This window comes from Mobula birostris, chromosome 3 (genome assembly GCF_030028105.1).
Source record: "Mobula birostris isolate sMobBir1 chromosome 3, sMobBir1.hap1, whole genome shotgun sequence".
NCBI lineage: Eukaryota > Metazoa > Chordata > Chondrichthyes > Myliobatiformes > Myliobatidae > Mobula > Mobula birostris.
In genome coordinates, this window is record NC_092372.1 from 227062373 (window position 1) to 227090040 (window position 27668).

The following is a 27668-nucleotide window of genomic DNA, read 5'->3' on the forward strand; positions in this document are numbered from 1 at the left end:
GCATGGTCCTGTACCCGTGTAATTGAAATGAGAGCTGTTCTGGAGATGAGCTCGCTGTGTGCAGTGCAGCAGCAATCTGGGGAAGGATTCTGGCACATGAAGGGCACTTTCAGGTGGGATTTCAGCAAAATCAGGCTCCATCATAGTTCAAAAGTAAACTTATTATCAAGGTGCATATATGTCACCATAGATAATCCTGAGATTCATTTTCTTGCGGGCAATCACAGTATATACAAAACAACACAATAGAAGACCACACAAAGCAAGATGGACAAACAAACATTGTGCAAAGCACAACAAACTGTGCAACTGCAGAAAAAAGAAAACAATAATCATAAATAAATACACAATAAATATTGAGAACATGAGATGAAGAATCCTTGAAAATGAGTCCATAGGATGTGGCAACAGTTCATTGATGGGATGAGTGATGTTAACCCCTCTGGTTCAAGTGACTGATGGTTGAGGGGTAATAACTGTTCCTGAACCTGATGGTGTGCATCCTGAGACTCCTGTACCTCCTTCCTGATAACAGCAGTGAAAAGAGAGCATGTCCTCGATGGTGGAAATGGGATAACTTCACTCACCTCAACGCTGAACTGCTTCAACAACTTATCGACTCACTTTCAAGGACTCTACAACTCAGTATTGATTATCTACTTTATAAATTTATTGTTTTCACAGTTTGTCTTCATTTGCTCATTGGATATTTGTCAGTCTTTGTTAAGTATGTTTTTTCATAAATTATATTATATTTCTTCTTAAGCCTGTCACCCCTACTGGAGCATAGGCTGCTAACAGCAGCTCGCCAGAATTCCTCTGTTCCAGGCTGATAGCTGTGGCTTCTACTTTCACCACACATCTTCTAGGCAGATCCTTCCTTTCCCGGGGATGAGGTCTCTGGAGCTCCTGTTGCTGATTCTGTAGCTCACGGATATACAGGATGGGGTTTCTAGCCTCATGCCCTACCCTTCTCGTTTTGCAGACAGGCTTGTGACCATCCATGGCGGAGTTATTGTATTTCTTCATTTTCCTGCAAATGCCTGCAAGAAAATGAATCTTACTGTGTTATTTGGTGACGTGTATGTATTTAGATTATAAATTTTGTTTAAAGTTTGAAAGTCTTCCTATTTTATTTCTGCAGCTTTCAGAGGCAGATGGTGTAACTTCTTCAGAGTTTGATTGTGGTAATAATTCAAAAGTCTTTAAATTGCATTGATTTATTATCCTTTTTAATTACAGGTATGGCATCTTAGTGGATCCAATCCAAGTAATCTCACTCTTCCTGAAGGATCCCTATAGCTGGCCTGCTTTGTGTCTCATCATTGGTGGGTATCCCATCCCTCACTGGGACATGCTTTACTCAGCTGGGCATTGTGGTAGGTTAAATTAAAGTCATTTCCCACTGGCTTGCCCAGAGGAACAAGGCGCTGATGGCTGTAGGCTCATTTAGTTCTCACTGCGGCACGCGTCCTTGAAGTTTTTTTGATGCCAAGGTGATCGCTTATCTCTCAAATCTATTTAAATTATCCTGGTAACATCCTTCGCTGTAACTTCTGTACCTCTATTAACCTTGTGGGTGAAGGAGTTCGGCCTGACTTCCCTCCCCCTACTTCCGATGCTGTAATCTTGTGCCAGTCAGCTGACGTTATCGGCTCATTTACATTGCTAATTCCTGGCATCCTCATTTGAATGCTAAAGTAGTGAGTGGGTTAGGATACTCTTGTTATATTTGCATTGCGCCTTCGTTCCTGTTACATGATGTAATGTCCTCAAACCTCCCTCATGCCGCCTTAGTCCATTCCCTGTGCATTCAGCCCTCCCGCCCTGTCCTGTACTCCAGCGTCAGCTGCTCTTCTGTTACATTAACAATTAGATGTACGTTTCTTGACTTTAAAACAGTGAAGTGCAATGTATGGCAGAATCATGCCGTAGTACACCATGGAAACTAATAGAACAGAACACTGCAGCATAGTACAGGCCCTTGTACTAACCTTTAACCTAATCTATGCAAAATCTAACCCATCCCTCTCACATAGCCCTCATTTTTCTTTCAACCATGTGCCTATGTAAGAGTCTGTTAAGTCTCCCTAATGTATCTGCCTCTCCCACCGCCCCTGGCAGAGTGTTTCACACACGCACCACTCTGTGTTTTAAAAAAAACTGCATCTGACATCCCTTTTATACCTTCCTCCAATCACCTTAAAATTATGCCCCCTTGTATTAGCTTTTTCCAGAAAAGGTTTCTGGCTGTCCACTCAGTCTAAGCCTCTTATCATCTTATAGACCTCGATCAAGTCACCCCTCATCCTTGTTCGCTCCAAAAAGAACAGCCCTAGCTCACGTCTTCCCTCATAGGACATGCTGTCTAATCCAGGCAGCATCCTGCTAAATCCCCTTCGCACCCTCCCTAAAGCTTCCACAGCCTTCCTAAATGGAGCAACCATAACTGAACATAATACTCCGTATTCTTCTAAATTACAGTGAGTACAGGCCCAAAGCTGCCAAACGCTCCTCATATGTTAACGCCTTCATTCCCAGAATCATCCTCATGAACCTGCTCTGGACTTCCAGTGCCAACACATCCTTTCTAAGATATAGGGCCCAATACCGTTGACAATACTCTGAAAGTGCAGTCTGGCCAGAGCCTTATAAAGCCATAGCATTACATCGTTGCTTTTGTATTTTGGTTCTCTCAATGAATGTGAACTGTTGGAGTGCATCATTCTAACATCTGGCTTGTATCATTCCTTCTCTGTCAACTGTGGTTTAATGGAGCTCTTTTTCTTTCTCAATTCGCCAGCCTCGAACATTTTTGTAATAGTGACGCTGCAGATTGAGAGGAAAATAGCTGTGGTGAGTCTGTAGTTTCCTACTTCTGGGAGGGATTAGAGATTGGTTCTATTTTAGCGTACGACTATTACAGCATAGTTAATGTAAGACTATTACAGTGACCGGGGTTCAGTTTCTGCAGCTGTCTGGACGTTCTCCCCATGACCACGTGAGCTTCCTCTGGGTGTGTCTTTGCAATGAGGAGGGAATCCGGAGCAAAGGTTACATGGATGTAATTGGATGGCATGGGATCATTGGGCCTGTTACTATGTTTGCATCTCTTTTTTTAAAAAAAAAGCATTCAGTGGGTCAGGCAGCATCTGTGGAGAGGCACTAATCTATCAATTAGTGCTGGCTGGTTTTGCAGAAGCTGCCTTGAACTGGACTCGCAGATTTTCACCTCATTACTGATGCTATAAAACACAGGAGCAGAATTAGATCGTTTGGTCCATTCCATTATGGCTGATTTATTATTACTCTCAACCCCATCCTCCTGCCTCCCCCCGCTTAACCTTTGATACCATGACTAATCAAGAACCTATCAACCTCCACTTTAAATGTATCTAGTCCTATACCACCCCTGCCCCCCGCCACTCACTATAGGAAACATGCAATCTACATCATCTCTGTTCTAAAGGGATGTCTCTCTATTCTGAGGCTGTGCCCTCTGGTCCTATACCCCACCGCCCCAGCTCACAATAGGAAACATGCTCTCCATTTCATCTCTATCTAGGCATTTCAATGTTTAGTCGGTTTCAACAAGATTTTCCACTCAAGCCCAACTGTCAAATGCCCCTCGTACATTAACCCTTTTGTTCCTGGAATAATTCTCATGAGCCCTCTCCAATGCTAGCACATCCTTTCTTAGCTTCGGGGACCAGAACTGCTCACAATACTCCAAATGTGGTCTGACCAATGCCTCAGCATAACACCCTTACCTACTCACTGCCCTCTGATCCCTGAAAACTAATTCCTTACTTTACCCCACCTCTCCTGAGCCTTTCAAATATAAAATCATAGAGTGGTACAGCAAGGAGAAAGGCCCTTCAGCCCATCTGTATCCATGCTGACCAAGATGTATATTCAAGCTAATCCCATTTCCTAGCACCTTGCCCATAACCCTCTAACCTTGTAATATGCAAAAGTCTTTTTTATATATATACACACACACACACACACACACACACACACACATATATATATATAGAGCTAGAGTGCTGAAGACTTTTGTACAGCACTGTAGTAATTTTATGTATTGCACTGAACCGCTGTCGCAAAATAAAACAAACTTCATGACCTATGTGTGTGACAATAAACCTGATTCCGATATGGGTCCCTTTTGTGGACTGAGAGTTGGGAAGGGGGCAGGGAGAGGGGAATCATGGTTAGGAAAAGGGGAAGGGAGAGGAGAGGGAGTGGGAAGCACCAGTGAGACATTCTGTAATGATCAATAAATCAATAGTTTGGAATCCAATGACCTTTCCTGGTGTTTCAGGGTCGGATGTATCAGTATCCATGCCAGCTCTGGCATGTTTCCTCTACCACCTGTTCCACACCCCTCCCATGACACTCTACCCTCACCATTCCCAACATGCTTTGCCCCAGCCAGATTTACAACTGTCTCTCTGCTCCACGTTGACAAATACAGTACTGTGCAAAGGTCTTAGACAACCTAGCCATATACATGTGCCTAAGACTTTTGCATGGTCCTGTACCTGTCCACGTACTACTTAACTGTATCTAATGTAGCTGCCTCAACCTCTGCCTCTAACAACTGGTTCCCTATATCCACCACCCGATCGATGTAACCCCTGACAGCCCTCCGCACTATCCACAACACCCCAACCTTTATGTCATCATCAAATTTACTGACACATCCTTCCACTTCTTCATATTAAAAAAATACTTCTCGGGTTTTTATTAAAAATTTCACTTCAAATCTATGCCCTCTAATTTTCAATTCCCCAACCTTGTAAAAAAAAAAAAAGACTAGTCACTCCATCTATGTCCCTCATGTTTTTTCTGCCTACGAGGTCACCGCTCGGTCTCCTGCGCTCCAAGGAGTAAAGGTCAATCTGTCTCACTGCTCCCTCGATCCTCGTAAAGCCTTTTTTCCTTGCACTCTTTCAAGTTTAAACTCATCCTTCTTTATTAACAAAGTGACCAGAGTGGAACGCTGTACTCCACTGAACAAAGCAAGAACAAGTTGGAACCTTGGAAACTGGAAAATAAACTTAATAAATAGTCAAAGGCTGCACAAGATTATTCCCAGTTTAGACAGGAAAATTTATTATTGTCACATCCACCAAGTACAATAAAAAGCTTTCTGCATTCTGTTCACACAGATCAGATTATTGCACTCTGCATCAAGGTTGAACAATGCGAAGTGTAACAGCTACAGAAAGAGAGTGCAGTGCAGGCAGGCAATAAGGTACAAGATCATATCGAGGTAGACTGTGAGATAAAGAGTCCAACTTGTCATATGAGGGAACTATTCAACAATGATAACAGTGGGATAGAAGCTGTCTATTTGAAGATGCCCTCAGTGGTGGGAAAGTCTGACCCCTTCCCTTGCACATTAGAAACATAGAAAACCTACAGCACAATACAGGCCCTTCGGCCCACAATGCTGTGCCAAGCATGTACTGACTTTAGAAATTACCTAGGGTTACCCATAGCCTCTATTTTTCTAAGTTCCATGAGTCTCTTAAAAGACCCTATCGTATCTGCCTCCACCACTGTTGTCGGCAGCCCATTCCATGCACTCACCACTCAATGTAAAAAAAAACACAAACTTACCCCTGACATCTCCTCTGTTCTTACTTCCAAGTACCTTATACTGTGCCCTCTTGTGAGAGCCATTTCAGCCCTGGAAAAAATCCTCTGACTATCTGCACGATCGATGCCTCTCATCGTCTTAAACACCTCTATCAGGTCACCTCTCTTTCTCTGCCTCTCCAAGGAAAAAAGGTTGAGTTCACTCAACCTATTCTCATAAGGCATGCTCCCCAATCCAGGCAATATCCTTGTAAATCTTCTCTGCATCCTTTCTATAGTTTCCACATCCTACCTGTAGTGAGGTGACCAGTACTCCAAGTGGGGTCTGACCAGGGTCCTATATAGCTGTAACATTACCTCTTGGCTCTTGAACTCAATCCTACAGTTGATGAAGGCCGATACACCATATGTCTACTTAACCACAGAGTCAACCTGCGCAGCAACTTTGAGTGTCCAATGGACTCGGACCCCAAGATCCCTCTGATCCTCCACACTGCCAAGCATCTTACCATTAATACTATATTCTGCCATCATATTTGACCTGCCAAAATGAACCACCTGGCACTTATCTGGGTTGAACTCCATCTGCCACTTCTCAGCCCAGTTTTGCATCCTATCGATGTCCCACTGTAACTTCTGACAGCCCTCCACACTATCTACAACACCCCAACCTTTGTATCATCATCAAATTTACTAACACAACCCTCCACTTCCTCATCTAGGTCATTTATAAACATCACGAAGAGAAGGGGTCCCAGAACAGATCCCTGAGGCACACCACTGGTCACCGACCTCCATGCAGAATATGACCCATCTACAACCATTCTTTGCCTTCTGTGGGCAAGCCAGTTCTGGATCCACAAAGCAATGTCCCCTTGGATCCCATGCCTCCTTACTTTCTCAATAAGCCTTGCATGGGGTACCTTATCAAATGCCTTGCTGAAATCCATATACACTACATCTACTACTCTACCTTCGTCAATATGTTTAGTCACATCCTCAAAAAATTCAATCAGGCTCATAAGGCAGGACCTGCCTTTGACAAAGCCACACTGACTATTCCTAATCATATTATACCTCTCCAAATGTTCATAAATCCTGCCTCTCAGGATCTTCAACAACTTGCCTACCACTGAAGTAAGACTCACTGGTCTATAATTTCCTGGGCTATCTCTACTTCCTTTCTTCAATAAGGGAACAACATCCGCAACCCTCCAATCCTCTGGAACCTCTTCCATCTCCATTGATGATGCAAAGATCATCGCCAGAGGCTCAGCAATCTCCTCCCTGGCTTCCCACAGTAGCCTGGGGTACATCTCATCCGGTCCTGGCGACTTATCCAACACGATGCTTTCTAAAAGCTCCAGCACATCCTCTTTCTTAATATCTACATGCTCAAGTTTTTCAGTCCGCTGTAAGTCACCCCTACAATCGCCAAGATCCTTTTCTATTGTGAATACTGAAGTAAAGTATTCATGAAGTACCTCTGCTATTTCCTCCGGTTCCAAACACATTTTTCCACTGTCACATTTGTTTGGTCCTATTCTCTCACGTCTTATCCTCTTGCTCTTCACATACTTGTAGAATGCCTTGGGGTTTTCCTTAATCCTGTCCCCCAAGTCTTTTGGCCCCTTCTGGCTCTCCTCATTTCATTCTTAAGCTCCTTCCTGCTAGGAGTTCAGCTTGCTGTCAGCAAGTGGTTGTGGTACAGAGAATACATGGTGAAGGTTGCACTCTCAAATTGAATTCAGTGAACCTGATCATGGAGCAGGAAACATTCAAGCCCGAGGACAGCTGTTTGCACCTGTCTTCCAGTGCCAGCTGGACCGGACCCTTCACCCTGGTGGAAATATTCAGCTGTTATACTTTTATACAGTTAGAAACATAGAAACATAGAAAATAGGTGCAGGAGTAGGCCATTCGGCCCTTCGAGCCTGCACCGCCATTCATTATGATCATGGCTGATCATCCAACTCAGAACCCCGCCCCAGCCTTCCCTCCATACCCCCTGATCCCCGTAGCCACAAGGGCCATATCTAACTCCCTCTTAAATATAGCCAATGAACTGGCCTCAACTGTTTCCTGTGGCAGAGAATTCCACAGATTCACCACTCTCTGTGTGAAGAAATTTTTCCTAATCTCGGTCCTAAAAGGCTTCCCCTCTATCCTCAAACTGTGGCCCCTCGTTCTGGACTTCCCCAACATCGGGAATAATCTTCCTGCATTTAGCCTGTCCAATCCCTTTAGGATCTTATACGTTTCAATCACATCCCCCCTCAATCTTCTAAATTCCAACGAGTACAAGCCCAGTTCATCTAGTCTTTCTTCATATGAAAGTCCTGCCATCCCAGGAATCAATCTGGTGAACCTTCTTTGTACTCCCTCTATGGCAAGGATGTGTTTCCTCAGATTAGGGGACCAAAACTGCACACAATACTCCAGGTGTGGTCTCACCAAGGCCTTGTACAACTGCAGTAATACCTCCCTGCTCCTGTACTCGAATCCTCTCGCTATAAATGCCAGCATACCATTTGCCTTTTTCACCGCCTGCTGTACCTGCATGCCCACTTTCAATGACTGGTGTATAATGACACCCAGGTCTCGTTGCACCTCCCCTTTTCCTAATCGGCCACCATTCAGATAATAATCTGTTTTCCTATTTTTGCCACCAAAGTGGATAACTTCACATTTATCCACATTAAATTGCATCTGCCATGAACTTGCCCACTCACCCAACCTATCCAAGTCACCCTGCATCCTCTTAGCATCCTCCTCACAGCTAACACTGCCACCCAGCTTCGTGTCATCCGCAAACTTGGAGATGCTGCATTTAATTCCCTCATCCAAGTCATTAATATATATTGTAAACAACTGGAGTCCCAGCACTGAGCCTTGCGGTACCCCACTAGTCACTGCCTGCCATTCTGAAAAGGTCCCATTTATTCCCACTCTTTGCTTCCTGTCTGCTAACCAATTCTCCACCCACACCAATACCTTACCCCCAATACCGTGTGCTTTAAGTTTGCACACTAATCTCCTGTGTGGGACCTTGTCAAAAGCCTTTTGAAAATCCAAATATACCACATCCACTGGTTCTCCCCTATCCACTCTACTAGTTACATCCTCAAAAAATTCTATGAGATTCGTCAGACATGATTTTCCTTTCACAAATCCATGCTGACTTTGTCCAATCATTTCACCGCTTTCCAAATGTGCTGTTATCACATCCTTGATAACTAACTCCAGCAGTTTCCCCACCACCGACGTTAGGCTAACCGGTCTATAATTCCCCGGTTTCTCTCTCCCTCCTTTTTTAAAAAGTGGAGTTACATTAGCCACCCTCCAATCCTCAGGAACTAGTCCAGAATCTAACGAGTTTTGAAAAATTATCACTAATGCATCCACTATTTCTTGGGCTACTTCCTTAAGCACTCTAGGATGCAGACCATCTGGCCCTGGGGATTTATCTGCCTTTAATCCCTTCAATTTACCTAACACCACTTCCCTACTAACATGTATTTCACTCAGTTCCTCCATCTCACTGGACCCTCTGTCCCCTACTATTTCTGGAAGATTATTTATGTCCTCCTTAGTGAAGACAGAACCAAAGTAATTATTCAATTGGTCTGCCATGTCCTTGCTCCCCATAATCAATTCACCCGTTTCTGTCTGCAGGGGACCTACATTTGTCTTTACCAGTCTTTTCCTTTTTACATATCTATAAAAGCTTTTACAGTCCGTTTTTATGTTCCCTGCCAGTTTTCTCTCATAATCTTTTTTCCCCTTCCTAATTAAGCCCTTTGTCCTCCTCTGCTGAACTCTGAATTTCTCCCGGTCCTCAGGTGAGCCACTTTCTCTGGCTAATTTGTATGCTTCTTCTTTGGAATTGATACTATCCCTAATTTCTCTTGTCAGCCACGGGTGCACTACCTTCCTTGATTTATTCTTTTGCCAGACTGGGATGAACAATTGTTGTAGTTCATCCATGCAATCTTTAAATGCTTGCCATTGCATATCCACCGTCAATCCTTTAAGTGTCATTTGCCAGTCTATCTTAGCTAATTCACGTCTCATACCTTCAAAGTTACCCCTCTTTAAGTTCAGAACCTTTGTTTCTGAATTAACTATGTCACTCTCCATCTTAATGAAGAATTCCACCATATTATGGTCACTCTTACCCAAGGGGCCTCTCACGACAAGATTGCTAATTAACCCTTCCTCATTGCTCAAAACCCAGTCCAGAATAGCCTGCTCTCTAGTTGGTTCCTCGACATGTTGGTTCAAAAAACCATCCCGCATACATTCCAAGAAATCCTCTTCCTCAGCACCTTTACCAATTTGGTTCACCCAATCTACATGTAGATTGAAGTCACCCATTATAACTGCTGTTCCTTTATTGCACACATTTCTAATTTCCTGTTTAATACCATCCCCAACCTCACTATTACTACTACAGTTGTGGCAGATCGAAGGGCATCACAGTAGCATAGCAGTTAGCATGATACTGCTATAGATCACAAAGTCGGAGTTCAGGGTTCGATTCCAGTGTCCTGTGTAAGCAAGTTTCTCTGTTCCTTCCAGGTGGGTTTCCTCTGGGTGCTCCAGTTTCTTCCCACATTCCAGAGACGTACCACATAGTAGGTTAATCGCTCATTGTAAATCATCCTGCGCAAAGTCTAGGATTAAATAGATAGTTTGCTGGGTGGTGCATCTCAAAAGAGCTGAAGAGCCTGTTCTGTGCTATATCTCTAAAATATAACAAAAAAATAGAGTTCAAAGTAAATTTATTATCAAAGTACATACATATAATCATTTACAGCCCCGAGATTCATTTTCTTGCAGGCATTCTCAGTAAATCTAAGGAATAATGACCATAGCAGGATCAATTAAAGGCTGCACCAACTTGGGCATTCAACCAATGTGCAAAAGATGGCAAAGTGTGCAAATACAAAAAGGAAATAATAATAATAAGTAAATCAGCAAAAAGTATCAAGAACACACGATGAAGGGTCCTTGAAAATTAATCCATAGATTGTAGGAACAGTTTCAGTGATGGGACGAGTGAAGTTATCCCCTTTGGTTCAAGAGCCTGATGGTTGAGGGGTTCCTGAACCTGGTGGTGAGAGTCCTGAGGCTCCTGTATCTTCCCCCTGATTTCAACAGAGTATAGCCTGGGGGGTGGGGGTCCCTGATGATATGATGGATGCTCATCTCTAGCTTCTGGGGCTGCAGGAATTAAAGTATCAGCAGCAATGGTTAATGTTCTCCACTGAATCGGAAACTGTGTGCGTTTCTGGTCACATCGTTATCAGGAGGACATGGGAGGGTTTTGGAGAGGGGGCAGAAGAGGTTGAGTAGTTCCAGCTATAATCTGGAAGCATATTAGCTTTAAGAAGAGGTTGGACAAACTGGGATTGTTTTTCTCTGGAATGAAAGAGGCTGAGGAGACAATTGAGAGAAGTTATATAATTGAGTCACAGATAGAATCTTTTTCCCAGGATAGAAATGTCAAATACTAGGGGGCATTTATTTAAGTTGAGATGAGGTGGGCGGGGGACTTAAAAGGTAAGTGATGGGCATAGAATGTACATAAAACATACAACAGTACAGCAGACACGAATCATCATTTAGGCATTTTACATAGAACAGAAAGTTTATGCTCTTTGAAGGGATGATGGCTGTCACCTGCCAAGCTTACCACTGAACCATCCAGTGTTAGTGCGTGTGTCTGATACCTACACCCTTTGGCCCACAATATTGTGCCAGCCTTTTAACATACTTGAAGATCAATCTGACCCTTCCCCCTTATATAGTGCTCCACACGTCCTTCATCCATGTCCCCAATGTATCTGCATCCGCCACCACCCCTGACAGTGCGTTCCATCCACTTACCATTCTCAGTGTAAAAATAAATGTACCTCTGACATCTCCCTGTACTTTTCTCTAATCCCCCGAAAGTTATGCCTTCTGTTTTAGCCACTGGGAAAAGTCTCTGGCTGTCTGCTCTGTCTATAACCTCTTATCATCTTGTACGCCTCTATCAAGACTCCTCTCATCGTCCTTCACTCCAGAGAGAAAATCCCTAGCTCACCCAACCTATCCTCATAGGACGTGCTGCCTAATCCAGGCAACACCTTCGTAAATCTCCTCTGCACCCTCTCTAAAGCTTTCACAACCTAATATAATGAAGGGACCAGAACTGACCACAATATCCTAAGTGTGGTCTAACAGGGCTTTTGAACTGCAACATTGCCTGCAGCTCTTGAACTCAATCCTCTGACAAATGAAGGCCAATACTCCAGAGACAGCCTTAACCAGCCTATCAACTATCATATTGAATCCCATGGAGAACATACCCACTTCTCTTCAAAGTAGTCCCAGGAGATCCTCAACATTCATGCGATAAGGCACATGAGGCCCTGGCTTCAGGCCTGTTGAGCTGGATAAGGATCAGGGCTTGCACTGAATTCATTCATTGAAAGCCTTTGCTCCACAGCACAGCACAGTGAGGTGGGTACTGGGCAGGGTGTAGGCATCAGACACACGCACTAACACTGGACGGTTCAGTGGTAAGCTTGGCAGGTGACAGCCATCATCCCTTCAAAGAGCATAAACTTTCTGTTCTATGTAAAATGCCTAAATGATGATTCGTGTCTCATGATTTGTTATTTTACTTGCAAATAACATAGAGTGGGGATTTTAACCTGTGCTATGCCCAATATACTGTGCAGAAACAGAAAAACCTGGCATTATTTTGCATTGAAAACCAATCTTTTTTTTCTCTTTGCAATACAGCACGGAGTAGGTCCTTCGACCCTTCGAGCTGTGCTGGCCCAGCAACTCCCAATTCAACCCTAGCCTAATCCGGGACAATTTACAATGCCCAATTAACTTACCAACTGGTACATCTTTGGACTGTGGGAGGAAACTGGAGCACCCAGAGGAAACCTACGCATTCCACAGGAAGGACGTACAAACTCCTTACAGAGGATGCTGGAATTGAACTCTGAACTCCATTTTGAGCTGTAATAGCGTCACACAAACCGCTACGCTACCTAATCACCCTGATAACGTAGAGTATGTTTGCCTTTAGTAGTCGAGGCACCGAGTTCAAAAGTTGGGAAGTTATATTGAAGGTTTATAGGACTCTAGCATTAGATTATATTAGCTTTATTTGTTGCACCTACGTAGAAACATACAGTGTAATGTGTTGTTTGTGTCACAACCAAACGCAGTCCAAGGATGTGCTGGATGCAGCCTGCAACTGTTTGAATGCAACACACAGCATGCCCACAACTCAGTTACCCAAACCCGTATGTCTTTGGAATGTCAGAGAAACGGTCACAAGGAGAACTTTACTCTATCCACTACACTACAGTGCCGTCACTCAGGGAAAATTATTCTTATTTCCTTGAAAGTGCTCCATAATACATTGCGATTGAAACTGCAATCATATTTCTGAAAAGACATTGTTCCTCAGTTGATTTACTTTCTCCACAGGGTTCTTTGTCTGAGAGATGGGGGTTCATCTTGCACACCATTAATCTGATCACCATACTCACCTTCCCTGCCGCTGTGGTGTTAACTGTCCCCTCTGTAACTCCAGGTAAGTACGTAGAGTTAAAGCTGAAAAGGGAGGAGGCTTCCCTTTGTCTCCCATGACACTGAGTTCCACTTCTCATGTTTAGAATCAGCGATACAGCACATAACAGGCATTCCGGCCAGATGAGCCCTCGCTGCCCAATTACACCCAAGTAACCTGCCAACCTCTACAATGTGAGAGGAAACTGCAGCCATGCTTGTTGTCAACATCGTGTGCCCACAACTTACTAACCCGTAGGTCTTAGGAATGTGGGAGGAAATGCACGCAGTAATGGGGCGAACATTCAAACTCCTCACAGACAGCAGTGAGAATTGAACCCAGGCTGCTGATCGCTGGTGCTGTAGGAGTGTTACACTAACCGCTACATTAGCATGCAGCCCCTTTCTGTTCAACGCCCTGGCTTATGGGGTTAAGGGGGATATTAGATCAGCCGTGATTGACTGACAAAGCAGACTCAATGGGCCACATGGCCTAATTTTGCTCCTATGTCTTCTGAAGGGCAGCGTGCCCAAAGCCGCCTCCACCACCCTGTCTACCAGTGACTCTACTCACCCACGTTTGAGGTGCGGGCTGTTTAAGTGCAACTGGTAGGCTGGCACAGTCTCACATCTCAGTATCCGTGAGCTGAACTTGCCTCTTGTTCTGCAGTTGGTGCTGTGCTGGCTCTGATGTGCTACACCGTCCTCTTCCTCAAGTTCTACTCGTACAAGGACGTAAACAGATGGAGTAGGGAACAGTGCAAAGCCAAAGTGAAGACTTTATCAAGGTCAATGTCAGGTGAGAGTGCAAAAGCTGTTTCTTTGATCTTTGTTTGTGCAGGGTAATGCAGGAGGTTTTCAGCCGGTGGGGCAGAACCGGTGGAGATTAAACTGGTGGCAGCCTATAAACAAAGATTGGCAGGGCTACAGACTTCTCTTTATAAAGACAAGTGACTCTGCAGATGCCGGAAATCCAGAGTAACACACAAAATGCTGGGGGAACTCAGCAGGACAGCTGAGCAATCTCAGTCCAAAACATCAGCTATTTATTCCTCTCAATAGATACTGTCTGACCTGCTGAGTTCCTCCAGCATTTGTGTGTGTTGCTCAAGATTTCTTTCTTTTTTATATATTTATTATTTATTAGAGATACAGCATGGTTACATAGAAAACCTACAGCACAATACAGGCCCTTTGGCCCACAATGCTGTGCTGAACATTTACCTACTTTAGAAATTACCTAGCCGTCTATTTTTCTAAGCTGCATGTACCACTCTGGCCCAACGATCCTGCACCACCCACTTTCACCCATGTGACCAATTAACCTACTAACCCGTACACCTTTGAGATGTGGGAGGATGCATTTTTACTTGTAAATTATGTTATTAATTAATATTTAACATATGTTTATTTGAATGCTGCTTATAGGGTGCTGTGGCCTTGTAATGCTGCTGCAAGTTTTTCTTTGCTCCTGTGCACACATGCACTTGATTTTTTTCGACAATACGTTGGGCTTGGATCACTGCTTATGAGCCAGAGGAGCAGAAGTGCCCGTGCGGACACCCGGGCAAGCCTTCCCGATAATTAACCAGTCACATCACCTTCAGAATTTGCAGTCACTTTCACAGGAACTTAAGGAAGAAAGAGCAGGAGTTGGCCAGCGGTGCTCTCAAGCGTGCTCCAACATTCAGTACCATCCTGGCTTATCTGTGCTGGCCCATCTCCTCATCTTGTACCCACTGCTCACAGACCTTCTTTTCTATACCTCGAGTTTCATTATCATTCAACCACACTTGAATACAGCCGAACGAAACAGCATTCCCCCAGGGGCAAGCTGCAAACCTAGTGCTTCCAGTGAGACCCGGCAATACACTCGCCATTTAATTATTGTCCTAATGACAATAAATTTAACTTCGTCTTCAGTAGCTGGGTCCCATTTAGAGCAGCGTTCTTTGCATTGTTAAATCTAAAATACAGCTCCATTTTAAATAGCTGGCAGTGATGGCTAGTTGTTAATGCCAATGTCCGAGGGAGAATTACGGGAATATTTTTCATCAATGGGATTCTATATATAAGTTTATCAGCGTCAATGCTCTCCCTGATATTAACCCGGCTTGTTTCATAGAGAATAATGTGGATTCCTTTCCTAGCACCCGGGCTGAAGGAGAATGGAGAAGCCGTGCAGTCGGTAGTCGTGTATCCAGGAAACCTGACGTACAAAGGTGAGAATTTTCCACTGAGCTTCTGAATTATGGGTCTTCCATTCAGAAGTGATGCAACCAAAAACTTCTGACAAACTTTTATCGATGCACAGCAGAGAGTGTGTTAACTGGTTGCGTGCAGCCTGGTATGAAAACTACCAATGCCCAGGAATGGAAAAGTTTACAGAAAATGGTAGATACATCCCAGCCCATCAAAGGAAAAGGCCTTCCCACCACTGAGCATGTTTACAAGGATCCAAAAACAGCGTCCATTATCAGAGGCCCCCACCATCCAGGCCATGCGCTCTTCTCACTGCTACCATCAGTAGGAAGTACTTGGGTCCCACGCCACCAGGTTCAGGAACAGTTATTGCCCTACAACCATTAGGCTCGTGAACCGCAACCCTGAACTGTGTGTAACTCTGAACTGATGCTATGACCAATAGGTTCACTTTTAAGGACTCTTTACAACTCACGTTCTTAGTACTGTATTATTTTTTACTTGCACAGTTTGTCTTTTGCAGGTTGGTTGTTCGTTAGGCTTCGTTTATACCCCCACCGTCCCCTTTCCTTTTCTGTCTTGACAAAGGCTCTTGGCTCAAAATGTTCATTCCCTTCCATAGATTCTGCCTGATTTGCTGAGTTCCTCCAGCATTTTGGGTGGTGTTGCTTTGGATTTCCAGTGTCGGCAGAGTCTTTTGTGCTTTTGTTTATATTATTTGTGTAAATTCTATTGAATTTCTTTGTTTTTCCTGTAAATGCCTACAAGAAAATGAATCTCAAGGTAGCAAATAATAACGCAGGTATTTTGATAACAAATGTAAATTTGACTTCGAGACAGACCATAAAACTTAGGAGCTGAATTAGGCCATTCAGACCATTGCGTCTGTTCCGCCATTCCATCATGGCTGATTTATTATCCCTCTCGCCCCCATTCTCCTGTCTTCTCCCTGTAACCGTTGACATCCTGATGAATCAGAAACCTAACAATCTCCACTTTAAATATACCCAGTGACCTGATCTCCACAGCATATACACAGTACTGTGCAAAAGTCTTAGGCACGTATGTATAACTAGGGTGCCTAAGACTTCTGCACAGCACTGTAGTAATTTTATGTATTGCACTGTACTGCTGCTGCAAAAACAATATCAAGGTGGATAGAAAAACCTTTTTCAAATATATATATATAAAAAAAGAGATGAGAGTGGATATAGGACTGCTAGAAAATGAGACTCGAGAAATAATAACGGGGGGCAGGGAAATGACACATGAATTAAATGAGTATTTGTCTTCAGTCTTCACTGTGGAAGACACTAGCAGTATGCCAGATGTTGAAAGGTGTGAGGGAAGAGAAGTGAGTGCAGTTACTATTACGAGGGAGAAAGTGCTCAAAAAGCTGAAAGACCCAAGGGTACATAGGTCACGTGGACCAGATGAACTGCACCTTAGGGTTCTGAAAGAGGTAACGGTAAAGATTATGGAGGCATTATTTTGAATTTGGTGGGTGGCATGGAAGTGTAGTGGTTAGCACAATGGTTTACAGTACAGGTGACCCGGGTTCAATTCCTGCTGCTGCCTCTAAGGAGTTTGTAAGTTCTTCCTGTAACCATGTGTATTTCTTCTGGGTGCTCTGGTTTTGAGGATCAGAGGGATCTTGGGGTCCGAGTCCATAGGACACTCAAAGCAGCTGCACAGGTTGACTCTGTGGTTAAGAAGGCATACGGTGTATTGGCCTTCATCAATCATGGAATTGAATTTAGGAACCAAGAGGTAATGTTGCAGCTATATAGGACCCTGGCCAGACCCCAGTTGGAGTACTGTGCTCAGTTCTGGCTGCCTCACTGCAGGAAGGTTGTGGAAACCATAGAAAGGGTGCAGAGGAGATTTACAAGGATTGGATTGGGGAGCATGCCTTATGAAAACAGATAGAGTGAACTTGGCCTTTTCTCCTTGGAGCAACGGAGGATGAGAGGTGACCTGATAGAGGTGTATAAGATGATGAGAGGCATTGATCATGTGGATAGTCAGAGGCTTTTTCCCAGGGCTGAAATGGCTGCCACAAGAGGACACAGGTTTAAGGTGCTAGGGAGTAGGTACAGAGGAGATGTCAGGGGTGAGTTTTTTTTACGCAGAGTTGTGAGTGCTTGGAATGGGCTGCCAGCAACGGTGGTGGAGGCGGATATGATAGGATCTTTTAAGAGACTTTTGGATAGGTACATGGAGCTTAGGAAAAATAGAGGGCTAAGGGTACCCCTAGTAATTTCTAAGGTAGGGACATGTTTGGCACAGCTTTGTGGGCCGAAGGGCCTGTATTGGGTTTTCTATGTTTCTAAAAATCATTGGACTCTGGCATGGTGCCAGAGGACTGGAAAATTGCAAATGTTATTCCACTCTTTAAGAAAGGAGGGAGGCAACGGGAAGGAAATTATAGACCAGTTAGCCTGACGTCAGTGGTTGGGAAGATGTTGGAATCAGTTGTTAAGGATGAGTTTATGGAGTACTTGATGACACAGGACAAGATAGGGGAAAGTCAGCATGGTTTCCTTAAGAGAAAATCCTGCCTGACGAACCTGTTGGAATTCTTTGAGGAGATTACAAGTAGGATAGGTAAAGGAGATGCAGTGGATGTTCTATATTTGGACTTTCAGAAGGCCTTTGACAAGGTGCCACACATGAGGCTTCTTACCAAGTTAAGAGCCCATGGTATTACAGGAAAGTTACTGGCATGGTTAGAGTATTGGTTGATTGGTATGGTGCAGTGAGTGGGAATAAAAGGATCCTTGTCTGGTTGGCTGACAGTGACTAGTGGTGTTTTGCAGGGATCGTTGTTAGGACTACTTCTTGATCTCATTGAAACCTAGATAGATGTGGAAGGGATGTTTCCCATGGTGGGAGTCTAGGGCAAGAGGGCACAGCCTAGGATAGAGGGGTTTCCATTTAAAACAGAGATGTGGAGAATTTTGTTTTCAGCCAGAGGGTGGTGAATTTGTGGAATTTGTTACCATAGGCAGCTTGGAGGTCAGGTCATTGGGTGTATTTAAGGCAGAGCTTGATAGGTTCTTGATTGACCATGGCATCAAGTGTAATGGGGTGAAGGCTGGTGAGCGGGCGAAGGGAGGGGGAAAAATGATCAGCCATGATTGGATGGCAGAGCAAACTCAATCATTCTACTCCAATATCTTATGGATGTCGGTCAAAATGATTCAATCACTTGGCGTTCAGGATGAGGTAGTAAATTGATTAGACATTGGCTTTGTGGGAGAAGCCAGAGAGTGGTAGTAGAGGGTTGCCTCTCTAACTGGAGTCCTGTGACTAGTGGAGTGGCGCAGGGATCGGTGCTGGGTCCGTCGTTGTTATATCAACGATCTGGATGATAATGTGGTTAATTGGATCAGCAGATATTTGGATGACCTCAAGATTGAGGGTGTAGTGGTCAGCAAGAAAGTCTATCGTGGCTTGCAGTGGGTTGAACAATGGACTGAAAAATGGCAGATGGAATTTATTGCAGGTAAGTGTGAGGTGTTGCACTTCGGTAGAACCAACCAGGGTAGGTCTTGCACACTGAACGGAAGAACGCAGTGGAACAAAGGGATCTGGGAATACAGGTCCATAATTCTTTGAAAGTGGTGTCACAGGTGAGTAGGGTTGTGAAGAAAGCTTTTGCCACATTGTCCTTCATAAATAATGTATTGAGTACAGGAGATGGGATGTTATGTTGAAGTTCTATAAGACATTGGTGAGGCCCATTTTGGAGTATTGTGTGCAGGTTTAGTCACCTACTTACAGGAAAGTTGTAAATAAGTTTGAAAGAGTACAGAGAAAATTTACAAGGACGTTACCTGGACTGGAGGATCTGAGTTATAGGGAAAGATTGAATAATTTAAGGCTATTCCTTACAGCATAGAAGATTGAGAGGACATTTGATAGAGATATACAAAATTAAGAGTATAGATAGGGTAAATGCAAGCAGGCTTTTTCCACCAAGGTTGGCTGGAAGAACAAGCAGAGGTCATGGGTTAAGAGTGAAAGGTGAAAAGTTTAAGGGGAACCTTAGGGGAAATTTCATTCAGAGGATCGTGGGAGCATGAAACAAGCTGCCAGTGCAAGTGGTATATGCAACTCAATTCTAACATTTAGGAGAAGTTTAGACAGGTACATGGATGGAATGGATATGGAGGGCTATGGTCCTGGTGCAGGTCGATGGGAGTAGGCAATTTAAATGATTTGGCATGCACTAGATGGGCCAAAGGGGCTGTTTCTGTGCTGTATGTTTCTATGACTGACTTTATGACCTTTTTTTAAACTCACCTTCTCTGATCCTATTTACATGTATTAGGTCCATATCCTTCTATACCTTGTCCATACCAGTTCCTGTCAAAAGGCCTCTTAAACTTAGTGATTGCATCTGATTCCATCATAACCTCTGGCAGTCTGTCCAGATAACAATTTAAATTGGTAAATGGGTTTATTGTTGTCGCGTACACCAAGGTACAGTAAATTAACTGTTTTGTATGCTATTTATACAGAACATTTTATCACATCAGCGTATTGCAGTAATGTAAGGGAAAAACAATCGCAGAATGTGGAATAAAGTGTTGCACTTTATTTTAAAGAGAGTGGAGTGCAGGCGGACAATAAGGTGCAAGGACATAACAAGTTAATTTGTGAGGTCGAGTCCATCTAGGGGACCATTCAACAGAATAACGGGGGGGGCAAGGAGATGGCACATGAACTAAATGAGTACTTGTCTTCAGTCTTCACTGTGTAAGACACTAGTGGTGTGCCAGATGTTGAAAGGTGTGAGGGAAGAGAAGTGAGTGCAGGTACTATTACGAGGGAGAAAGTGCTCAAAAAGCTGAAAGACCTAAGGGTACATAAGTCACCTGGACCAGATGAACTGCACCCTAGGGTTCTGAAAGAGGTAGCGGTGAAGATTATGGAGGCATCATTTTGAATTTGGTGGGTGGCATGGAAGTGTAGTGGTTAGCACAACAGTTTACAGTACAGATGACCTGGGTTCAATTCCTGCTGCTGCCTCTAAGGAGTTTGGAAGTTCTCCCTGTAACCATGTGTATTTCTTCTGGGTGCTCTGGTTTTGAGGATCAGAGGAATCTTGGGGTCCGAGTGAAGATCAGAAGGATCTTGGGGTCCGAGTCCATAGGACACTCAGAGCAGCTGCGCAGGTTGACTCTGTGGTTAAGAAGGCATGTGGTGTATTGGCCTTCATCAATCGTGGAATTGAATTTAGGAGCCGAGAGGTAATGTTGCAGCTATATAGGACTCTGGTCAGACCCCACTTTGAGTACTGTGCTCAGTTCTGGCTGCCTCACTGCAGAAAGGTTGTGGAAACCATAGAAAGGGTGCAGAAGATATTTACAAGGATGTAAATCAAACCTCCCAGTCCGGGTAACATCCTTGTAAATCTACCACATTTTCAGAGGCTGGTGTTACTTCTCCTTCCTTTTCTCCTATGGTCTGCTCTCCTCTCCTGTTAGATCCCTTCTTCAGCCCTTTACCTCTTCTACATTTCACCTGTCTGTTTCTTAATTCACCCCCTTCCCCTTCCCCTCGTCTCACCTGTCACCTGCCAATTTCTACTGCTTCCTCTCTCCCCACCTCCTTATTCTAGTTTCCCCCCTTTCCCCCCTTCTTTCCAGTCTTGGTTAAGGGTCTCGGCCTGGAACACAAACTGTTTATTGCTGCCAGACTTGCTGAGTTCCTCCAGCATTTTGTGTGTGGTTGCTCTGGATGTCCAACATCTGCAGAATCTCATGTTTATTATTTTGCTTTTTTGTCACTGATTTCAATCTTTACACCTTTGCACGATACTGCTGCCACAAAACAACATATTTCATGTCATGTAGTAAACTTGATTCTGAAGATCATCTCACTGTAGCACTGCAATTCAAGAATTACAAGTTGGCTCCAAAAGTTTTTTTCTGCTATAGAGGCAGAAACATTGCTGTCTCAAACTGGCCTGTGACTGAGAAGAATTCATTCTGACTTTCAGCAGAGAAGTGGTTAAATATTTTGCAAGGGAAAACAGTTTTTCCTGTAACTTGGGTGCAGTGTAATGTACATATGTATAACTGTTTTCCACTTTAGCTGTTCCTTTTTGACACAGATGACGCTGCTTGCCTTGATTTGATCTCTTAAAATAAATTTAGATTCAGTCACCTTGAAGCTTCCCTTTCAGAGAGGGTCAAACTAGTTTTGTAATCCTCCTTCATGTTCCTGAATGGTTGGCCAATGTTTGCCTTGCGGCATAACTTTTTGTGAGCAGATGGGCTGGCCTAATGAGTAATGAAGTGTAAGTCATGAGTGTTGGGCACAGCAATTAAACCTGCGTTGCCCTCTGCTGACAAGAAGCTGCAACAGCCTGTGGAAGTGGAATTAATTTATTATTGTCATATGTACCCAGAAACAGTGAAGAATTTAGATCATCAAACATGGGAGTAGAATTAGGCCATTCAGCCCATTGAGTCTGTTTTGCCATTCCAACATGGCTGATTTATTATCACTCTCAACCCCATTCTCCTGCCTTCTTCCCATAACTTTCATACCCTGATCAGTCAAGAACCTATTAACCTCCACTTTAAATATTTCCAATAACCTGGCCTCCACAGCTGTCTGTTGCCATGAATTACACAGATTTGCCACCCTCTGGCTAAAGAAGTTTCCCTTCATCTCGGTTCTAAGGGGATGTCCCTCTGATCTGAGGCTGTTCCCTCTGGTCCTAGACTCCCCCACTACAGGAAACATCTTCTCCATATCCACTCTATCTCGGCCTTTCAATATTTGAGGGGTTTCAATAAGATCCCCTCTCATTCTTCTAAACTCCAGCGAGTACAGCCCAAAGCCATCAAACGCTTCTCAAACATAAACCCTTTAATTCCCAGAATCATTCTCATGAACCTCCTCTGTACCACTTTAGTTCTGTATGTCATCCACACAGATCATTGTCCAACATAAGACCATAAGACAGAGGAGCAGAATTAGACCATTCAGCCTATCAAGTCTGTTCCGCCATTCCATCATGGCTTACCCTGGATCCCAGTCAACCCCATACACCTGCCTTCTTTCCATATCCTTGACCAATCAGGAAACGATCAACTTCTACCTTTAAGTATACCCCTGGGCTTGGCCTCCACCACAATCTGTGGCAGAGCATTCCACAGATTCACTACTCTCTGGCTAAAGAAACTTCCTCCTTACCTCTGTCCTAAAGGGTTGCCCCTTAATTTTGAGGCTGTGCCCTCTAGTTCTGGATACCCCTACCACAGGAAACATCCTCTCCATGTATATCCTCCCTAGTCCTTTCAATGTTTGATAGGTTTCAATGAGATCCCCCTGCATTCTTCTAAATTCCAGTGAGTACAGGCCCAAAGCTGCCAAACACTCCTCATGTTAACCCCTTCATTCCGGATCTATGATACCGGAGGAACTCAGCAGGTCAGGCAGCGTCTATGGAGAGGAATACACAATCGATGTTCCGGGCCGAGACTCTTCATCAGGACCATCTCATTATTCCTTAGTTACACTATTTTGTAATTTATAGTAATTTTTTTGTCTTTGGTGCCACAAACAACTAGTTTCATGTCATACAAGACAGTGATAACTGTAGTAACAATGCTGAATGAAATGCTACAGTTACACAGAAAGGGCTGTGCAGGTAGACAACAACACAGCGCAACAAGAACACGAGTTGTACATAAATCTTAGCAGACAGAGGAGTGCAAAACTGAAGAAGTGATAGAGCAAGAGGTTCTGTTGCTGAGGAGCGTTGGGGTTAGGGTTGTGCAACTTGGTTCAAGCTTAATCGGAACACTGCCCAAATAAATTTTTGACAAAGTCCTGTGGCAGACATTCATAAGGGGGTGGATTCGGAGAGGATGGTTGAAGGGAAGTCGCTGTTCCTGAATTCGGTGGACTTTGGGCTTCTGTACCTCTTGCCCGATGGTAGCAAGACTGACCACCTGTTTAAAGGATGCGATTAGGCTAGACAGTGAGAAAAGATTCACAGGTGTCTACACGGTTATCAGAATTGGTGGAGTTGAGTTCTAGGGAAAGATTGATAGGTTGGATCGGCTTTCCCTGGGACAGAGGAGGCTGAGGGGTAAAATGAAGGACAGCATGTTGGCGTGGTGGTTAGCAGAACGCTTTACAGTACCAGTGACCTGGCTTCAATTCCCCCTGCTGCCTGTAAGGAGTTTGTACATTCTCTCTGTGACCTCGTGGGTTTCCTCTGGCTGATCTGGAGGATGGATGGGTTGTAGGTTAATTGGTCATTGTAAATTGTACCATGATTAGGCTGGGGTTAAATCGGGGCATTGCTGAGGGGCGCAGCTCAAAGAGCCAGAAGGGCCTGTTCTGTGCTGGATCTCAAAAATAAATAACTAAATGATGGGGTTAAATAAAATCATGAACGAAGTTTATGGAGCAAATAGCTTTATCCAGTGGTTGAGGAATCTACTACCGGAGGACATAGGTTTAGCAGTTAAATTAACAGTTGTTATTATTATGAACAGTTAATAATAGTCAGTTTAGTATTCAGATATGCTGAGGTAGAGTGAAAAACCTAGTTTTGCGTGCTATCCATACAGATCACTTCAAAACATAAGTATATCGTGGTAACACAAGGGGAAACAATAGAGAACTCAGAATAGACTGTTATAGTTTCAGAGAAAGTTCAGAAAAGGTAGGTAATAAAGTGCAAGACTATGACAACGTACATTGAGGTGAAGAGTCTGTCTTCAATGTGTGAGAAGACCGTTCTCATGAGATAGAAGCTGTCCTTGAGCTTTGTGGTATCTGTTTTCAATCTTTTTCTTCTTTCTTTCCACTAAAAGAAAGTTGTACTTTAGCCACTAACAAAGAGGTGTCTCTGACAACATTGAGATGATAGTTTATGTGTTTCTTAAGTGTAGTCATCACTGTCGTTCTCAGAAACCAAGGAATTTTTTTTGAGATTTAGAGATTCAGCACAGTAACAGGCCCTTATAAGCTTGCGCCGCCCAATTGCTTACTTAGTAACTTACGAATGTACAAAGGTGTGGGAGGAAACCAGAGCACCCAGAGGAGACCCACACGGTCGCAGAGAGAACCTGAAATTTCCTTACAGGTAGCAGCGCGAATTGTACCCAGGTATGGTGCTGGGCATACTCAGGAGGGGAAACTGAGTGCATCTCCAACTCGTAGTTCGGAGCCCATAGCTTCTTATGAGGCTCAGAGGATTCATCGGCTTGTGATTCTCTCTTCTCAGTTTTCGCAAAAGTTAGGGGCAGCATGGTTAGCGTAACAATGTTATAGCCAGATTCGATTCCACCTGACTGTGAGAACTTTCATGCAACTTAGAACCAATGTTATTAGGTACCTCTTGCAGCTAATAAAGTGGCCCACAAAGTGCATATTCATGGTCTCCTGCTGCTAAAGCCCATCCACTTCAAGGTTTGATGTGTTGTGCGTTCAGAGATGCTCTTCTGCACTCCACTGTTGTAACACGTGGTTATCTGAGTTACTGTTGGCTTCCTGTCAGCTTGAAGCAGTCTGGCTATTCTCCTCTGACCTCTCATTAACAAGGAGTTTTTACCCATGGAAGTACAGCTCACTGGATTTCTTTTTATTTTTCCATGCCATTCTCTGTAAATTCTAGACGCTTGTGTATGAAAGTCCCAGAATATCAGTAGTTTCTGAGATACTCCATCTGGCTCATTGAATCAGTCACCCAGTGACCCTGGTTCAATTCTGCCACTGTTTGTGAGGAGCTTATGCATTCTTAAACTTTCATATAGCTCCTTTGCAGAGCTCTCAGCCAGCCTGGTATCGATAGAGTTAATGAGACAGGCTTGGGAACAGGGCAGAACTGTGAGTTCACCTATACATTGCCCTGAAGGGTGATACTAACAGATTTAAATAGTGATGCTTGAAAGGGTTCAAAGTAAATTTATTATCAAAGTACTTATATGTCACCATATACAACCCTGAGATTCATGTCCTCATGGGCATACTCAATAAATCCTAATAGAGTCAATGCAAGACCGCAGTGGCCTGGGCGTTCAACCAAGTTATTGGGTAAATAGTCGAAAGAAGAATTCAGCATGGACTCGATGGGCCAGAGGACCAGCTTCTGTTCTGTAGTGGTCTGAGTCCATGAAAGGGGTAAATAAATGAGATGGTTCTGAGAGCTGTCTCCCATCCAATACAGGCGTAACAGACTGAATAACCTCCACCCCCCCCCCCCTCACCACATACACGTCACCCAGTGTCACTTTCACTTTATGGAGGCACAACCAGTCTATGTATGTAACAGTTACTTGTACATTGTGTTTTATAGGATTACTTTGATATTTATATTTATTCCGTGCTTTTTAATTGTGTTCTTTATACTTGTTGTGTTTGTGTGTTTTTAATGCTGCATCGGATCCGGAGTAACAATCACTTCGTTCTCCTTTGCACTCCTATCGTACGCAGCACAGGTAAACAGTAAACAGCTCTCTGACCTAGTGACGACACCTCATTGTGGCAGGGTACTCATTAGTCTCCCAGCCTGAGGGAAGGAGGACGATAAACAATCTTAAATGTTGAACCTTATTCTCAGCTGCCTGGTTGTTGTTTCTTTATTACTTTATTTGTCTTCCCTTTATGTGATTCTTGTTTTCTTTCTGATTTCTTCCAGATATGTACTACTTCCTGTTTGCACCCACCCTGTGCTACGAGCTAAACTTCCCCCGGTCACCCCGAATCCGCAAGCGGTTCCTGCTGAGGCGAATGTTTGAAATGGTGAGCGAGTTCAAACCCAACTCAACCTACGAAGGGTGATTCCCCTGGACTGGTGGACGTTGAGTGGGTTGGCGGGGCAGTAGTGATACGCAGTACCTTTTCTATTATGAGGGGTATAAACAGGGTAAATGAGTGGGTTGGCGGGGCAGTGGTGATACGTAGTACTTTTTCTATTATGAGGGTATAAACAGGGTAAATGCATCAGGCTTTTTCCTCTGAGGTTGGGTGAGATGAGAACTAGAGGTTAAAGGTGAAAGGTAGAATGTTTAAGGGGGAACTTCTTCACTCAGAGGGTAATGAGAGTGTGGAATAAGCTGCCAGCACGAGTGATGTATGCAACTTCAATTTCAACATTTGCGAGAAGTTGTATCGGTACATGGATGGGAGAAGTACGGTCCAGGTGCAGGTTGATGGGACTAGTGATTCAGTGCAGACTAGATGGGCTGAAAGGCCTGTTTCTGTGTTGTAGTTTTCTCTGACCTTGTTACTCTATTCTGGATCTAATCTCGTGTTTTCTTTGGGCCAAAGTGGAAACTTAATGGATCAGTCATAAATACAGCACTGGACGAACTCAGCAGGTCTGCCAGCATCCGTAGAGAAATGGACAGTTGATGTTTCACATCGGGACAGTGACATTTACAAAGCAGACTAACCTTAAGTTCAAACTTATTGTGCATCTGACTGTACCTACAAACGAAATAATGTTCCTCCAGACCACGGTGCACCCACAGAACATACACCATACACGGCGCATAGAACAAAATATTACCACAAATGTGTTAATAAAATGTAATTCAAAATGGATCTGCAGTCCGCAGCACGGGTAAACAGCACAGTAAACAGCTCGCTGCCCTGGTGATGGGACCTCGATAGTGGCAGGGTATTCATTAGTCTCACAGCATGGGGAAAGTCTGGCAGTCCGACAGTCCTAGTCCTGATGCTCTTGAGATTGTGGGATGGGTGGTAGGGATCTTCAAAAATGCTTCAGGGCCCTTCATCTGGTAAATGTCACAAACAGGGGTGGGGGATGGGGCAGACCCTGATGATCCTCTCTGTGGTTTTTACTGCCCTCCGTAAGGTCTTTTGGCTCGATGCCTTGCATCTTCGGCACCACACAATATGGCAGCCAGACAGGACACTCTCAATCGATCTCCTGTACAAAGTTGTGAGGCCTCCAGTGGAGATTGGCCCGAAGATGATTACAGACGATGGTATTATAACAGGAGGGTCCTTCAGAACATAGAAAAGATTTCCTGGTTGGTGCTTGGAACACGCCAGGGGTGGTGGTAGAGGCAGATACAGTAGGGACATTTAAGAGACTCTTAGATAAACAATGGATGAAAGAAAACTGGAGGTCTACGAAGGAGGGAAGGTTAAATTGATCTTTCAGTAGGTTAAAAGCTCAGCACAACATCATGGACCAAAGGATCTGTGCTGTACTGTGGTATGGTTGTGTTCTGTGTTCCTACAGAGCCAATTACACTGAGTGATGGGTG

The 27668-nt window shown here is 44.0% G+C and overlaps 1 protein-coding gene across 1 annotated transcript in view; it reads left to right on the forward strand.

The window, feature by feature from the left end:
• The window catches only part of LOC140195622 (diacylglycerol O-acyltransferase 1-like), a 126355-nt gene that overhangs the window by 58972 nt on the left and 39715 nt on the right, over positions 1-27668 (forward strand). Inside the window, exons 4-9 of the mRNA XM_072254273.1 lie at positions 1243-1328; positions 2804-2856; positions 13111-13216; positions 13862-13990; positions 15342-15413; positions 26069-26172. Coding sequence (XP_072110374.1) covers positions 1243-1328; positions 2804-2856; positions 13111-13216; positions 13862-13990; positions 15342-15413; positions 26069-26172 — 550 coding nt within the window. The remainder of the gene's footprint in view (positions 1-1242; positions 1329-2803; positions 2857-13110; positions 13217-13861; positions 13991-15341; positions 15414-26068; positions 26173-27668) is intronic.